The sequence below is a fragment of the Hemicordylus capensis genome, chromosome 1, assembly GCF_027244095.1.
Source record: "Hemicordylus capensis ecotype Gifberg chromosome 1, rHemCap1.1.pri, whole genome shotgun sequence".
NCBI classification, from domain to species: Eukaryota; Metazoa; Chordata; class Lepidosauria; order Squamata; family Cordylidae; genus Hemicordylus; species Hemicordylus capensis.
The window spans coordinates 145,254,109-145,271,949 of NC_069657.1; the positions used below are offsets into that span (position 1 = coordinate 145,254,109).

The window sequence follows — 17,841 nt, forward strand, 5'->3', positions numbered from 1 at the left end:
AACCATAAGCCTGTGGCTTGCTGATGCTCCCCTGCTGCTAATGAAGAAGAAGACAACTCGGTGTAACTCAGAGGGGCTCTGAGGTTTTAGGATCCACAGGCCCTTAGAGTTCCTAATGCTCCAACCACATTAAGAAAAGTTACTTAATGGATCATTCACCTGGGGCCTTTCCCAGATGGCAGGTTTAATCATGGGATTACGTGACTAATCTTTAGCCACATAGAAGCTGCAGCCTAAGGCTGAAATAATAACTAGCTGGCCCGAGTGCGGAGCATCTTCACCTCTAGTTCTCCCTTGTTCTCAGCCCCTCGTTCTCAGCCTTCCCCCCCCTCTTCTTCCTCCCCCCCCCCGGCCATGTTTTTTCTCTCTGGCTGGCCGCCTAGCCAGCCAGTTTTTCTGACCGGCTGCCACTTTCTCCTCCCACCACCACTGCATTTGCTTTGCCACACACACACACACCGGTGCTGCTGCTTTGGCTTTCTCCCCCCCCCCATGCTTCTTTCATTTCCTCCCCCATCACCACTTTCACTCCCCCCCGCCACTTTCACTTTATACAGTACCTCCCCCTGCCGCTACTTTCTCTCCCCACCCACCCGCCTGCCCGTTTGCTGGCCTGTCCGTTAGCCTTATGTTCCCCACCATCGTCACTTTCCTCTCCCCCTCCCCTTATTTGCGAACTCTCGTGAGAGCTGCCATGCATGGGATTAGCAATGGGTACATCTAGGAGAATTATATATATAGATTCTGGGGGCATTCATATAGAGCTGCTTTGATGCAATGTCCCTCCATTCCTTTCTCATTTTTCCCATGGACCATTCATACCACTTTCCCCCGGGTCTTTCTCAGGTCCCTTCTGACCAATGGCTTTCCAGAGTAGGTGGGATGCCAGACCTTCTTTTTTCCTCCTACCGCACATGTGTGGTTTGCATTTCTAAAAACTTGCATTGTAATGAATAAAAGACATTTATTTTATATATATATATTGATTATTATGTTTTTAGGGGGTATTCCGCAAGACCACCAGCTTGCAATGCTGCCACCAAATGTCAATGCCAACATAAAACCCCACCCCGTTACATAAAGCTTGAGAATGTAATGTAATCAATGAGACTAGGAAGTTCTACTCATGTTGTAGAAAATCATTACTCCCAATGAGAGTTAAGGAGCTGCATGAGAAAACTAGGAAGTGGAGCACAGTGACAGCTGTTCCTCAAGATCACCCAGCTCCCAGGAGGGAGCCTGCCCAGCCACTGGCTTGGTGGTGCTCACTCGGCCAACACCTTGCTGCCTCCCCACCAGCACCCAGGCATTCTAGGGAGGGCTCCACCTCTGTGGCCTGGCTGGCAACTGCTGTCAGAGGGTGGACTAGAGGGAAGTCCAGGAGTTGGCCCAAGCCCCAACCAAGGAAGGCAGCCTTCCTCCAGCCCTTCTTGCCCAGCCTCCTGGACAGAAAGCAGCAGGGAGGCAGGTGGGCAGATTTTCCCCCCCTCTCTCTTATATTTTTTTAAATATCCCCAACCCCTGTTGGAAATTCTTTGTGGTGAGAGAATCCCTTTCTCATTATAGCAGAGTGCACAGAGGCACAACACAGCGGTAGTTTAGTTAGGCACGCGTGTATGCTGAAAGTAAAGTAACTTGGAGCCAATTCATAGTTTCGAATCAATATAAAAGGCATTTATTAAGGAACTCCATTCTGGATAGGAAAGTGAGGAGTTAGGATCTCTAATCTATCTATCTAGCTGGATGCAGATGGATTCTGCATCCTCTCTGCACATATGGTGCAGGGAGAGAGGCTTGCCATGTTGCAAGGTAGGCGGGCAGGTAGGAAGAGAAAGAGAAAGGAAGTTGAATCCCTAAGAGTAGCAATCTACATTTCAAAGGAATAGCATCAGAGCAGTGGAGAAGTGATGACCAATGTCTTGACTCTCTAGCCCTCTGACTTACTAGTCTGTCCTCCACTGTCCTAGACAAAAAGACAGCGCAAAGTCCTTTAACTTCCAACAACCCCAACCCCCCCCCCAACCCAACTTGCAGAAGATCACCTACTCAGCAAAGTCGGTTGAGTCCTGCTGGGTACTCTGCAAGATCACCCTGCAAAAGAAAAAGAAAAAACATTAATTCAAAAGCAAAAACTCTGAGGCTTTAGGAAAAGTTGCTCTCTCACTATGGCCCCTCCCCACATCGCAAAAGAAACATCGGGGTACTTCAAAGTATCCCAAAAAGCCACAGTAGAAAGTGGAACTTTTCCACACAAGCATAATTTGGACTAAGTTCCAATGTGCAAGGCAACCCCCAAATTGTGTCTGGAGCAGGGTTCCCTCTAAGGTGTGAGCACATGTGCATGCTCACAAGTTTTTTGGTGTCTGCTCAGTTTAGATCCCACTCAAGTTTAATCAAGAAGGCCCAACTTTGAATGCATGTGCCTTGATCCTACCTCTCATTGTGCACACAGATGGGGTGGGGGATTAGAGAGAACACTGGTATGGAGTGCTTCCCAATATCTCACAGGGACTTCAAGGTAAATCTCCCTGATGTATGAATGCACACCCACCACTCCTGGGGTACTTCAGAGTAAATCTGCCATCTGGGAATGGCCCAGGCCATGCCTTTTACAGAAACAGCTATAAAAATGTCTTTATGTGCAAATCTACTATAGAAAAACTGTGTGTGTGTGTAGCTCAAAAAGCCCAACATCTTGCACATGGGAATGGGACTGGAATTTTACGTGAGCATGCAAGGGTGGTGGTTGTGTTTTTCTAAGCAAATTGAATGGGACACTTCTTTTTTCCTTCTTTTTTCTTTTTTTCTTTTTTGGAAGTCTGTAAATGTGGCCAGCAGGCTTCTCTGTGAAAGAAAGAAAAATAACAAAAATGTGAATCTGTTCATCAAATAAGCAGCCTAAAATACTTTGGAAACTACGAGTCAAAAGAACAAGGACTCCACCCCCCCACCCCCCAGCCTTCAGGAACAGACTTCCTCAGGCACAGGAGGCTGCAGAGGGAAGGGGAGATTGGAGGAAGTTGCCCTACACCCTTGTGCCAATATAACTTCTTCTGCAAATGGAGAAAACTTATAGGATCTTTTCAGGAGCAGAGGAAGGCTGGCAGCATCCCTCTGGCCCCGCGCCTGCATCTGACATCAGATACAGTGGTCGGCTAACCACGCCCCCACATCTGACATCAAGCGCAGGGGTTTGGTCTCCCTTCCAAATGGGGCCGTGCAGCCCCATTTGGAAAGGAGATCAGCCCGCTCTGCGTTGGGCAACAAGGGCAGGGAGAGACGTTCTGGCCACAGTGCCAATGCAGCATGTGCCGATCTCCCTCCCAAATAGGGCCGCATGGCCCCATTTGAGAGGGAGATCAGCCCCGCTGCATTGGCAGCAAGGCCAGGAGTGGCTCTCCCCACCTTTAAAAGGCAAGGAGAGTCACTCTGGCTGCCGATTTTGATCCCAAACGGGACCGCGCGACCCCGTTTGGGAGCGAAATAACACCTCCCATTTCTTCCTTTTTTTCCAAATTCAGTTTTTATTAATTTTAACAATAATAACATTCATTCATAACAAACAAAATAAACAAAAATGGACTTCCCGCACATCTCTCTTCGTGAAGCATCAACTATAAAATTTACCCTTGCTATAATAGTAATTCAAAACATAAATTTAGACCCTTACAAACACAGTTAATCTACCCAACCTGCTTTTTTTTTTCTTCTAAATTTCAAAACCTGCTGTGAGATCCATAGTTGGAAAATAGTTTTTTAGATACAACAAAAATGGTTTCCAATCTTCTTTGAAACATTCTAAATTTTGGTCTCTTATCGGTGTTGTAAGTTTTGCCATCTCCGCATATTCCAAAATTTTTATCAGCCAATCTTCTTTTGAAGGCAGTTCATTACTCTTCCATTTCTGTGCATATATTATTCTAGCCGCCATGGAAGCATACATGAAGAATGTTGAATTATTTGTAGAAATTACTCCTTGTGTTATTCCAAGCAGGAAGGATTCTGGTTTCTTAGGAAATGTCATTTTAAATATTTTCTTTAGCTCATTATATATCATATCCCAATAGGCCTTAGCCTTCCCACAGGTCCACCACATATGAAAAAAGTGCCTTCAGAATGTCCACACTTCCAACATTTGTTTGAAACATTTTTATACATTAATGCCAATTTTTTTGGTGTCAAGTACCATCTATACATCATTTTATAATTTCTTTTAAAGCATAACATGCAGTAAATTTTAAATCAGTTTTCCATAACTTTTCCCAGGCTGCCATTTCTATATTACACCCCACATCTTGAGCCCACTTTATCATGGTCGTTTTAACCACTTCCTCTCTTGTCTCCTCCAGAAGTAACAGTTTATACATTTTAGAAACTAATTTTTCATCATTTTGACTTAATTCCTTCTCAAAACTTGAAATCTGATCCTCAAATCCAACTATAAAGTCTTTCTTATATATCCCATTTAATTGATGATACTGAAACCAATCTCTGACCAAATTTTGTATTTCAGTTAAACTTTTTAACTTACAATCCTTTTCCTGAAAATGTAACAAATCCCTATAGGTGCCCCAACACATTTGCATATTTACTTCTTTACGTGATAAAGCTTCAATCGGAGATGTCCATAACGGAGTTTTAGGTTCCAACCATTTTTTATATTTTAACCACACCCTCATTAAACTCCTTCTCACATAATGGTTCAAAAAGTCTTTATGTATTTTACTTTTTTCATACCACAGATACGCATGCCATCCAAACCTTCTATCAAATCCTTCCAAATCCAGAATTCTAGGGTTTCTTAATGTTATCCATTCTTTTAGCCATGTCAAACAAACAGCATCAAAATACAACCTTAAGTCTGGCAGGGTAAGACCACCTCTTTCCTTTGCATCTGTTAAATTCTTAAAATTAATTCTTGGTCTTTTTCCCTGCCAAACAAACTTAGTTATGTCCTTCTGCCATTGCTTAAAACAAGTTAAAGTGTTGATTATGGGAATAGTCTGAAAGAGAAATAAAATTTTAGGCAAAACATTCATTTTCACCACTGAAATTCTTCCCATTAAAGACAAATTCATTTTGGACCATCTTTGTAGATCAATCTTCACTGTATTCCATATTTTAACATAATTGTTTGTGAACAACAAAAAATTGTTATTTGATAACCAGACCCCCAAGAATTTAATTTTCTTCTCCACTTTCAACTCACTTATTTCAGAAAATCTGTCCTTGCATTTCTGATCCATATTTTTAGTCAAAACCTTAGTTTTGGTCTTATTTATATAAAATCCAGCCAACTGGCCAAATTGTTGCATTTAACGCCTCCCATTTCTGACGTCAGACATGGGGAGTGTGTCTGAGGCTGTGGGGCGCAGCAGCCTGGGTTCTTTGAACCTGTTCGCCCAGTTGTGGCTGCGCCACTGCATATTTTGTAAACTAAAAGACATGAATGGAATTATTACAATGTAGAATTTCTAAGTCACATTTCAGCATTCAAAGTGATTTTTTAAAAATTCTTATTTTATTCTTTGACCTCAGAACAATCCTGTGGATTTTGCAGAGAGATAGTAACTAGAAGGTGTCCAGTTACTCTATTGCCTGAAAATGACTCCTATTATCTTTAAGAGCCACTCAGAATAAAATGCAAGAGATATAGTGACAAAGCTGCTCATTGAACTTTATGACTAAGGCCTTTGAATATTTATCTAGTTCTTCTTTTAATTGATTGGTGCAATTATAAAATCCATATTGTGCCATAGCTTGTAAGTAGCAAAAAGATGGGAAGGGTTCTGATCAGCTTTTGGTTCTAAATTTGCTGTTCTTTTTGATGGGCCTTGCTTCAAGACAGTCAGTTACGAAGTAAAGTTTTTTAAAATACAATATTTTCCAATATGCACAAATATAAATGCTTCAGATAAGAAATTAGGTACATGGAATGTCATCATCACCACACGGTGGCAGCAAAATCCCAGAGAAGAGGCCACTATCTTAAACACACCTTCTAGGGACTTGCAAACAAACATGGTTAGCTGAGCCATCCAGCTGAGTGTTCCATTTGCCACCATACTACAAATATTTATATACCACGCTTTTCAACAAAAGCTCTCAAAGCAATTTGCAAAGAGCTCACAATCTAAAAAGTATCTTCAGGTAGACACCAGTCACCACCACTGGAGGGATACTGTGTGCTGGGTTGGATATGCGAAGCTGTCTGCTGTAGTCGAAAGGATCATGCTAAGAGTCCCCACAGATTGTTCTTAGAGTTGCCAAATCCAGACCTTGAGATAATTGCTTAAAAGGGGAGATTCCACAAAGCACAACTTCTCCATCAGTGAGAACCTGTGATAGAAAAACTGCTGATTGATTGATTGATTGATTGATTGATTTCTATACCACCCTTCCAAAAATATCTTACACAGAGAAACAACAAATAAATAAGATGGGTCCCTGTCCCCAAAGGGCTCACAGTCTAAAAAGAAACATAAGACAGACACCAGCAACAGTCACTGGAGGTACTGTGCTGGGGGTGGATAGGGCCAGTTACTCTCCCCGTAATAATCTTGAGAAATTATGCCTTCAATCCCTTTTTTTAAACATAAAAACCCTGAGCCAGATGCTAGGAAAGAAGTGGACTGAAGCAAAGTGAGAGTGAGAAATGAACCCTCATGGTGGGATTGGGCATTTGGTGTATAATGATGGGTCTACCCTGTCACTCATCTAGTGGGAGGAGAGAGAGTAGGGTTGCCCAATTATTCTATAGGTGTGTAGGGTGTGTGTGTTGTTTATAAGCCATAATAACCTAAGCTGTAAGTCACCTTAGGTTCTCCCTGGACTTTGGTTTATTTGGCTAGTTTTGTCAGCTGTACAGGAACTGTGAGAATGAGTTGATTCTAGGGTTGACAGATTACAACCCAGAGATATTTACTGCCTTTGAAAAGTTATAAGTCTGCTGGAAGACACAGTAGATGATGTTGCTCCAGGGTTCCTAACCTTGGGTCTCCAGATGATGTTGGACTACAACGCTCATCATCCCCAGCTGTATTATTGCATGTTGACTCATAACTTTCAATCAGATATATAGCTCCGGATTGCAACCTGGCAATCTTACTAGCTGTTCTCGCACCATCCATCCCAAGCATATGCATCTTACAGGTAGAGTTGCTAGGTCTAGATCCCAAAAGCAGAGATGTATCTACCAGTTTCTGCAACTTGGGCATACATCAATCCCAAGTCTAGCACCCAAGTTATTTTGTTCCTTTTTTGTGGCAGGTCGACTAATTTGCACACATTATTGTTCCTGTGCCCTGATTCTTTTTTTAAAAAAAATCTGTACAGTTCACCCTATTTAAGCTTGCTGTCTTTTTACTGGCACTACTCCTGTGCTTTTAACGACACCCCAGCACACAAATATACAGCAAGTGAGGCATTCTCTGTCATAGAAACTTAGGAAGCTGCCATATACTGAGTCAGACCATTGGTCTATCTAGCTCAGTATTGTCTTCACAGACTGGCAGCAGCTTCTCCAAGGCTGGAGGCAGGAATCTCCCGCACCCTATCTTGGAGAAGACAGGGAGGGAACTTGAAACCTTCTGCTCTTCCCAGAGCAGTTCCATCCCCTAAGGGGATATCTTACAGTGCTCACACTTCTAGTCTCCCATTCATATGCAACCAGGGCAGATCCTGCTTACCTAAGGGGACAAGCCATGCTTCCTACCACAAGACCAGCTCTCCTCTGTCATGGATATGAGTGGTGCGGAAGGCTTCACCTGCTTTATATCTGTAAAAGCGAAGGAGAAGAGATGGTAAAAAGGTATCTGCTGACTGAAAGGATTCCTATATCCTTAAGAACTGCATAAAGGACACACTTCCACCAGATGCAGTTTTAGTAGCAGTAGTAGTGGTAGTAGTGTAGTATTGTGCTTTGTTTTGCCTTTCCTTCAGACACTTTGGCTGTGATTTTTAAAAGCACATTATCTGTTCTTATGATTGTTTAAAGAAAAAGGCTTGAGGATTAGAGAGTTATAACAACAGCAACCAGAATCCCTTGGGGGCAGGGTTAATGGCCCATTGGCATTAACAGAGCAGTCCATTCATGTGGAACTCAAAGAGGAACTTAAGGGTAGAGCAGATAAACCATGAAGGAGGTTTGTTTTGATGATCTTTCTCTGACCACATTATACAAAGGAATGGACACCAAGGAATAAGTTATCACCCCTTTTTTTGGACAAAAGCTCTACATCTGTGACAGCTGTCCAATGTGCAGATATTCAACAGATGAAGTTATTACTGGCATGGAGGTACAATGACGCAGAAAGCCCTGCGTACTCAATTTCTGCCTGTCATGTCGCTGTCAATAGCACAGAAATTGTAAATCGCCCAGAGACAGAAGTTTGGGGTGGTCTACAATCCATCAATAAATAAAATAAATTTGCCAAGAATGCAGGTGAAAGATTGAATTCACAAAAAGCCAATTGCTCACTAGTATGGTTATCAAATTCATATTAATTTAATCTGGGATCTATTCAAAACACTCAGAAAAATTAGGTTTGGATATGCATTATGGTGTATATATCTGCCATGCTGTATAAACATAAACATATGCCCATGCACTGTTTCTGTGTTTGTGCATCCATGATGCTCAGACATCATCCCTAGTCACGTGTTATGCTGTATGTGCAGACAGTTTGTATGCAGTGTACATATGATAGCTGAGTTGCATGCAGATACTCTGGCCCGATTCAGACATAAAAGGAAAATGGAGGTCCCTTCACCTCCGGCTTCCTAACTCAAATGTCCAAATTCAGGAAAATGGAGTTTGTGAGGGAAAGCAACTCACGGTTTCCCTCGCCAAACTCCTCTCTGAACCTTTGATGGAGTTCCGCCGCCACAAACTCAATTTCTGCAATGCCAGCTTTACATCCAAATGCTAGCACCACAGTTTGGGCCCCATGGAACCAGACCTAATGGAGGAAATTCCTCCCTCACTCCAGACTGATTGGCCGTGTGGGCTGTCCTTCAGGAAAGGATGCCCATGCAGCCAGTTCCCCTGCCTCTCTACAGTCTCACTGACTGCAAAGGAGCAGCTCTCCCCAAAGTCCGAACGTGGACAGGGGAGAGGGAGGGGCATGTTACATCTGGACTGAACCAGTTATTTAAATGTAATGAGTGTACCCATTGCACTGCAGTCTTTTTTGCGACTTCTCTGTGAGGTGGGGGAACAGAGACATACTGCTTTACAATCACACCAGGTTCTGCCTTCATATGTCCCCTCTCCACCCCACCCCCTCAGAGATGATAGAAGCAAAGGAAGGAGTTCAACCTGTAAGTCAGGTCTTATTTTGTGGTTATGTGCAATTGTGCAGACCATCATCCCCATATTGCTGTTTAGGGGCTCTGTGGCAAACAGTGGGTGATACCAGCCCTGTAATGTAGCACACTGCTAATATGGTAGGTTAAGGGTGAGGCTGAAGACTAGTTTGAATTTTCAGCAAAAAAAATCCCCTACACATCACCTCTCAGGTTGTAGTAAAGGTCAGCTTTGTTAAATTGCCCCCTCAGCTCCCCTGCAATCAACTGCAATTAACTGCATCCATAGGACTCTCTCCAGACAACTGGGAACCCTGGAAAATTAGGCGTCCCCCGTTGTGTGGAGAGGGCCCGATGTGTGCCCAGTTGGACATGTGATGCCCTCATGCAGACATTCAAGTGAACTTGTGTACATTAAGAAGCAGGGGCTGTTGCTGGGATCCTGCGCCTCTCTACACATGTTCACTCACCCTAAGACGTTTAAGCTGAAATTCAACATATTTACCCAAGTGTTTCTCATGAACACCTGAACGAATGTACAATGTAATGTATGAATAGGATTATAGTATATGTATCCAGGTATACACTGGCACGTGACAAGGGGCAGTGGCTGTAGCTGAGTATTACCACTTTGTGTATGGAAGGTCCCAAATTGAATCACTGACATCGCTAAAGAAAGCTAGGAAAGATCCATGCTAGGGATCATTAGGAAGGGGATTGAAAATAAAACGGCTAACATTATAATGCCCTTATACAAAACTATGGTGCGACCACACTTGGAGTACTGCGTACAATTCTGGTCACCACATCTTAAAAAGGACATTGTTGAACTGGAGAAGGTACAGAAGAGGGCAACCAAGATGATCAGGGGCCTAGCGCACCTTTCTTACGAGGCAAGACTACAACACCTGGGGCTTTTTAGTTTAGAAAAAAGACGACTGCGGGGAGACATGATAGAGGTCTATAAAATCATGCATGGCATGGAGAAAGTGGAGAGAGAGAGATTATTTTCCCTCTCACACAACACTAGAACCAGGGGTCACTCCATGAAATTGATTGCCAGGAGGTCTAGGACCAACAAATGGAAGTACTTTTTCACACAACGCGTGATCCACTTGTGGAACTCTCTGCCACAGGATGTGGTGACAGCCAACAACCTGGATGGCTTTAAGAGGGGTTTGGATGACTTCATGAAGGAGGGGTCTATCAATGGCTACTAGTCAGAGGGCTGTGGGCCACCTCCAGCCTCAAGGGTGTGCCTCTGAGTACCAGTTGCAGGGGAGCAATGGCAGGAGAGAGGGCACGCCCTCAACACCTGCCTGTGGCTTCCAGCGGCATCTGGTGGGCCACTGTGTGAAACAGGATGCTGGACTAGATGGGCCTTGAGCCTGATCCAGCAGGGCTATTCTTATGTTCTTATGTTCTTATCCCTGTTAGAAACCCTGGAGAATTAGCCAGTCAGATACTGACCTAGGAGTACCAGGGTCTGACTCAGTATAAGGCAGCTTCACGTGTCTAATGGCATGGTGCAAAGGGTAGGCTTCTACCTATATTAAGGAGGCTATTATTAGACCTTATTTGAAGAAACCTTCATTGGATCCCTCAGAGTTAGCTAATTACAGACCTGTCTCTAATTTTCCATGGTTGGGCAAGGTGATTGAGCAGGTGGTTGCTTCTCAGCTCCAGGCAGTTTTGGATGACACAGATTATTTAGATCCTTTCCAGACTGGCTTTCGGATGGGCTACAGGGTTGAGACTGCCTTGGTCAGTCTGATGGATGATCTCCAACTGGCTATCGACAGAGGGAGTGTTACTCTGCTGATCCTTTTGGATCTCTCTGCGGCTTTCAGTACCATTGACCATAGTATCCTGCTGGGTCACTTGAAGGAGGTGGGATTGGGTGGCACTGTTTTGCAGTGGTTCCATTCCTACCTTTCTGGCAAATTCCAGATGGTGTCACTTGGAGACTGTTGCTTTGAAAAGCAAGAGCTAAAGTGTGGGGTTCCACAAGGCTCCATACTGTCTCCAATGCTTTTTAACATCTACATGAAACTACTGGGAGAGATCATCAGGAAGTTTGGTCTGGGATGCTATCAATATGCTTTTGACACCCAGATCTATTTCTCCATACCAACTTCATCAGGAAATGGCATGACTAAGCTGCCTGGAGGCGATAATGGGCTGGATGAGGGATAACAGGCTGAAGTTGAATCCAAACAAGACGGAGGTACTGTCTGTAGTGGGTCAGGATCCAAGAGATGGTTTAGATCTGCCTGTTCTGGATAGGGTTACACTCCCCCTAAAATATCAGGTTTGTAGTCTGGGTGTGCTCCTGGATCCCAAACTCTCCCTGGTTTCTCAGGTTGAGGCTGTGGCCAGGAGTGCGATTTATCAACTTTGGCTGATACACCAGATACGTCCATTTCTGGAGACAAATGACCTTAAAACAGTGGTACATATGCTGGTAACCTCTAGGCTTGACTACTGTAGTGCACTCTATGTAGGACTGCCTTTGTACGTAGTTCGGAAACTACAATTGGTACAGAATGCGGCAGCCAGATTGGTCTCTGAGTTTACCCAATGGGACCATACAACACCGATTCTAAAAGAACTGTACTGGCTGCCTATATGTTTCAGAACAAAATACAAAGCACTGGTTATTACCTATAAAGCCCTTAATGGCTTAGGTCCAGGGTACTTAAGAGAGTGCCTTATTTGTTGTGAACCCTGTCGCCTATTAAGATCATCTGGAGAGGTCCGGTTACAGTTGCCGCCAACTTATTCAGTGGCAACTCAGGACCGGGCCTTCTCTGTGGCTACCCCAGGGCTTTGGAACGTGCTCCCTGCTGAAATAAGAGCATCTCCTTCTCTGTTTGTTTTTAGGAGGATCCTGAAGATATATCTATTTTCCCAGGCTTTTAACTGAAACCAAATTTTTAAATTTTAATGTATTTTTATCTATTATTATTTTTTATCTTTTTATTTATTTTAAATGTTTTATATTTTATTTTATGTTTTAATTCTGTACACTGCCTAGAGATTTCTATATTAGGTGATATATAAATTCAATAAAGAAATAAAATATATCACTTCTGTTTCTCTCTGTCTTTGGGTACCATTTATTACATCATGTGCTATGGTGGTACACATGGGTAATCAAGTGTAGAGGTAATCCATTGACATGGATAAGCAGTATAAGATATATATTCCACATGGTACAAATAGTGCATATATGGTGTCCCTCTGTTTCTTGCCAAGGATGCACTGGCAGAAGTGGTTTATACTGGCAGACAAAGACGACTGTGGGGAGACATGATAGTGGTCTATAAAATCATGCTTGGTGTGGAGAAAGTTGATAGAGAGAAATTCTTCTCCCTCTCACAAAACACTAGAACCAGGGGTCATCGCGTGAAATTGATTGCCAGGAAATCTGGGTCCAACAAACAGAAATACTTTTTCACACAATGCATAATCAACTTGTGGAATTCTCTGCCACGAGATGTGGTGACAGCCAACAACCTGGATAGCTGGATAACTTCAAGGAGGAGAGGTCTTTCATCGGCTACTAGTTGGAGGGCTAAAGGCCACCTCTAGCCTCAAAGGCAGGATGCCTCTGAGCACCAGTTGCAGGGGAGTAACAGCAGGAGAGAGGGCATGCCCTCAGCTCCTGCCTGTGGGCTTCCCAGAGGCATCTGGTGGGCCACTGTGTGAAACAGGATGCTGGACTAGATGGGCCTTGAGCCTGATCCAGCAGGGCTGTTCTTATGTTCTTACTGGGGTACATGTACCATTTCACATACACTATGTATTTGTAACCCCTGCTAACTGGGCAAAGAGACACCTTTTAATGTGGTGATTCTCTTTATTGAGCAGGGGGAGAGTAACTGGCCCTATCCACCCCCAGCACAGTACCTCCAGTGACTGTTGCTGGTGTCTATCTTATGTTTCTTTTTAGATTGTGAGCCCTTTGGGGACAGGGAGCCATCTTATTTATTATTTCTCTGTGTAAATCGCCCTGAACTATTTTTGGAAGGGTGGTATAGAAATCGAAAGAAGAGGAAGAGGAAGAAGAAGGACTGCTGCACTTCCATGATGCACATATTTTCTGCATTCACACTCTACATTTGTTGGTATACATTTCAAGTCTGCTAGGTAGGTGTGCGTCTAAATATAATGTGTGAAGAAGCACAAGCCACGAGTTTGTTTGTTAATGGTACAGCTGTTGCACTGTGACTATATATTTATCTCTCTTAACATCTACCTTCCTGTTCTTTGTAGCACTGTGAGTGGATACTCCTGTCACTGTGTTCCTGTTTGCACTCTGCACCCTGTGCCAGCCAATCCTTTCACATTCCACCTACACCCGCCCTTCCTCGCTGGCTCTTGCCAACACCCGGTCCAGCTTCCGAGCACTGTGCTGTCCCTCGATTTTTATTCTATAGCAAAGAAAAGGGACAAAATAGGAATCTCAAGGTGGAAGAACCCCCTACTGCACAACTCTCAAGGAGAAGAGATTCTTTCATTGTCCATTCCCTTGGACCACTCCAAAAAGTACTTATTGTGAAACCCTGAGAGTGGCAAAAATACAAGGAAGTGGAAAGGCTCTGGTCCAGATGGGGTCCAACAAAGAGACCCAAGGAATCACCGAGATCAAAGTTGTTGTTGTAGGAGATGGAGGCTGTGGAAAGACATCCCTGCTCATGGTCTTTGCAAAAGGAGAATTCCCCAAGGTAAGCCCCCTCTGCCCACCGGGTTACCTTCCCATACCCACACTCTGCCCATGTGCCCCTGCTTTCCCTTTGCCATTACGTTTCCTATCCAAAGCACAGTATCCACACCCATTCCCCTCAGAGTAGTTCCCTGCTATCTCCTAGAGGCTATGTTTTTAAAATGAACCTCAGTCTAGTAAGCTGTTGTCGCAGAGGTAAGTCAAGCTAGCTTGAATTACTTCTCCTACTATGGCTTCATGGAGCCTCTTCATTTGTCTTGGAACAGTGGGTAATGCATCCCTAAGTGCTGGGTCACGCTGAAATTCCTCTGAATGACTAGTTCAACAAGGAAAGTTTCAGCTGTGGCCAGGAGTATTTAGTCTCACTAAACTTGGTTTCACTAAACATGTATTGAGTTGCCTAAACTATGCTATATAAAACATAGAGGTTGTGGTATTTTTTGACCAGAAGTCTTAAGATAAGACTACATAAAACAGATCTACATAAAACAGATGGATAAAAAGAACTGGCCAGTGCAGGATCAGGGACATCTGCCAGAAAGGCCACTAGCTGATACTGCATTTGGACTGGCTTTGGCAGAAAAGAGGGACAGCTCGCTCTCTCTCTCTCTCCCTCTCTCTCTCTCGCTCCCCCTCTTCCTCTCCCTCTCTCATCCAGTGGCAAAGTGCAGATCTTCCCCAGAAAGGCTCATGCTACATGCAGTGAAGCCCCTACATACTAACCCTTACTAGTGCACCATTATTGAGCCTTCTCTTCCGGGCAAAAAAGTCTCCAATTCCCATTAGTTTCAATGGGAAATCCACCCTAAAAACTGGATCTTTCAGACCTTTTTTTTTCAAATGACAGCCCCCAATTCTCCCTACATCAATGACAGGTAGTGGTTTGCTAAGATGTGGACAGGATTTCAGCCTTTAGCCAGTTTTAATGGCAGGGCTGCTGACACACTGAGTGCATGTGTGTGTGAGAGAGAGAGGGAGAAGGGAGAGAGAGAGAGAGAGAGAGAGAGAGAGAGAGAGAGAGAGCATGACTTGACCTATTTGAGACTTGGCTGCTTTCATATTCTTCAGTTATCGGTTGAGCTTCTTCCTATCTTTTGAGTGGTAGTCTGGATTGGGCAAGACAGAGCATTTTCTTGGGACTCCACCCCCTACCCACATGGACTCCATACCCAGTTTAGCTGGAATCACAATATTATCCAGGTCTCTAGTAATCCACCTATCCACCCGGGGGCTAATGGCAGGTTAAGATGGGTTAGGGAAGAGTCAAGGGTGGTCCTTTAATAAGACAAGGTAAGGCCATCACCTCAGGCAGCTGATTATCGGGGTGCCAGAAAGATTGCACCGTCATTAGAATAGCTCTTTGGGACTGACCTGACCCTTGTAAGCTGTGCAAGGTGCATGGGGAGAAGAGAGAGGGCTGCCCTCCTTCCCTCTTAAAGGTAAAGTGTGCCGTTGAGTTGATTTTGACTCCTGGCGCCCACAGAGCCCTGAGCTTCTTTGGTAGAATACAGGAGGGGTTTACCATTGCCTCCTCCCCCACAGTCTGAGATGATGCCTTCCAGCATCTCCCTATATCGCTGCTGCCCGATATAGGTGTTATACCAGCAGGGATTCAAATCTGCAACCTTCTGCTTGTTAGTTAAGCATTTCCCTGCTGTGCCACTTAAGGTGGTCTTCCCTTCCTGCTCCCAAGAAATATAAGAAGCAGGTGCTGGCAACCTTCCCTTCTCATCCCTGCACCACTTTCAAAGCCTACAAGAGTCATCTTTGAAAGTGAAAGGGGTCTGACCCTCAACAGGGACATAGGGTACGGCAGCATTTTGTACCTTGCCTTGGGCACTTTAACACTGTAACACACTGTAACACACTTGGGAAGAATCAGTTGCTAGCAGAGGTGCAGGCAAGGCAGGGCCGCCCAAGATATGCTGTGCTGAAGAAGCCATGAACAAAAAAAAGTTTAGCAAACAAGAATGGGCTTCGTTATTCTGGAGACAGAAGAGAAAAATGATGTACCTGAAGATGCTAAGGTTTTAACTTGCAACTTTCTGCCTGGCACAGCCCCATCCCCAAACATACTAAGATTACAGCAAATAGATTAAGTCTATTTATTTTTACACTTTTATCCCGCTCTTCCTCTGAGGAGCTCAGAGTACATGGGTTTTTTTAATCCTCACAACAACTTTGTGAGGTAGGTTAGGCTGAGAGATACATGACTGGCCAGAGTCACCCAGTGAGTTTCATGGTGGAATGGGGATTCAAATTCAGGTCTTCCCGGTCCTAGTCCTATGCTATGCTGGCTATAAGAGAACTGCTCAACTTCGGCCTCCTGCAGATGTTGGCCTACAATTCCCATAAGCAACTATTGACTGTTGTGGCTGGGGATTATGGGAGTTGTAGTCCAATGACAGCTGGAGGGCTGAAGTTGAGCAGCCCTGCTCTATAAATGTAAAGTTAACCTGTGTGCTAGAATGAGAGTCAAACCACACATAATAAAGATTTGTCCTTAAAACCAGAAATGCCTCTTTTAAAGGTTGTTGGGGGTTTTTTAAGAGTCATGGGTGTATCAATGTATGTGTAATTAAGTAGGAGAGGTGGAGCAGCAGTCAAGAGCAATAACGCAGGGAAGGTACAGATAGAGGGAACTGATACCAGGAAGTGCTTGTTATTACAGCATGGAATAGGAACAGGAGGGACTTGAGGCTGACTCCTCTAATAAAGGACTTTTGTGATATACTCCTGCTTGAGCCCTGAATGAGTGGAAACCCCATTTGAAACAATGGCGGGGGGAAGACCCAGTTGGACTGCAGCATGCTCAGAGCTTAACTCTTTCTCATCTCTCAGCTTTCCCACTGAAAATCCCTCCCTCCATTACCTCTTGAAGCAACTATTCCTTCAGGGGCAAATACTTCTGGGACAGAGAGAGGGTGGATTTTGGCAACCTCCTCTGTGCACTCATCCCAGCTGGGATCACTGTCCCTCCTCAATAGTTCTCTAAGAAACTGAGATGCTTCCAATTCAAAGCACCTTTCTTTACCACGTGTTCCCCAAAAGGTGTGATTTGACCCTAAACACTATGAACTGATATTCTACTGAAATATGTTTCCGCATCAGGCAATTAGAATTTGCCTGCACAGCTATCAAGGAAAAATAAGTTAAAACAGCATCATCCCTGCCTCCTTCACGTGTTCAGTTAATACATACTTTCTCAATACAAAAAAACCAAGAGTGTACGTATAAGAATAAAAGCACCCGTAGTAATCTCTCTTATCAGGGACATAGCAAGTTTGGAGAGGCCCCGGGACAAAATGTGGAAATGGGCCCTTGCCCCCATGCTCCCACCCACACCTTCTTCATCAGAGAGGCAGAAGGAGGAGAGTGCAGAGCAAGATGTTGCCCAGCCCCCAGCAGGGCCCCACCCCACTGCCTTCAGGAGCCCAGGAACACCCCCCCCACTCCGCCAATTTGTTCATCTATAGCTACACCCCTGTCTCTTATAATTACTTCCTTTCGTCTTAAAAGGTAAAACTGGATCCGCAATGAAAAATTTAAACACTATTAATTTCCCTGGTGTACATGATGTGTCTTCTCACTCAAACACTGTATCCATTTGGGACCAGGCATGGTAAATGGAGCAGGACCCCATTTGAGACAGAAGAGAGAACAGGGAGATGTAAAGTGAGAGGAAGGGGATGTAAAGTGCTAACTGAAATAAAAATATCCAGCCCTGGAATCACAATAAGAAACCAAACTATCCTATGAGATATACGTTAATTATTGATCATGTAGATAATGAAAAAAATATTTCT

The 17,841-nt window shown here is 44.1% G+C and overlaps 1 protein-coding gene across 3 annotated transcripts in view; it reads left to right on the forward strand.

Annotated features, from left to right (window-relative positions):
• The window catches only part of RHOD (ras homolog family member D), a 100,573-nt gene that overhangs the window by 69,338 nt on the left and 13,394 nt on the right, over positions 1-17,841 (forward strand). For all 3 annotated transcript variants that reach the window (XM_053287469.1, XM_053287471.1, XM_053287470.1), the window contains one exon: positions 13,585-14,036. In XM_053287469.1, coding sequence (XP_053143444.1) covers positions 13,920-14,036 — 117 coding nt within the window. In that variant the 5' untranslated portion in view covers positions 13,585-13,919. The remainder of the gene's footprint in view (positions 1-13,584; positions 14,037-17,841) is intronic.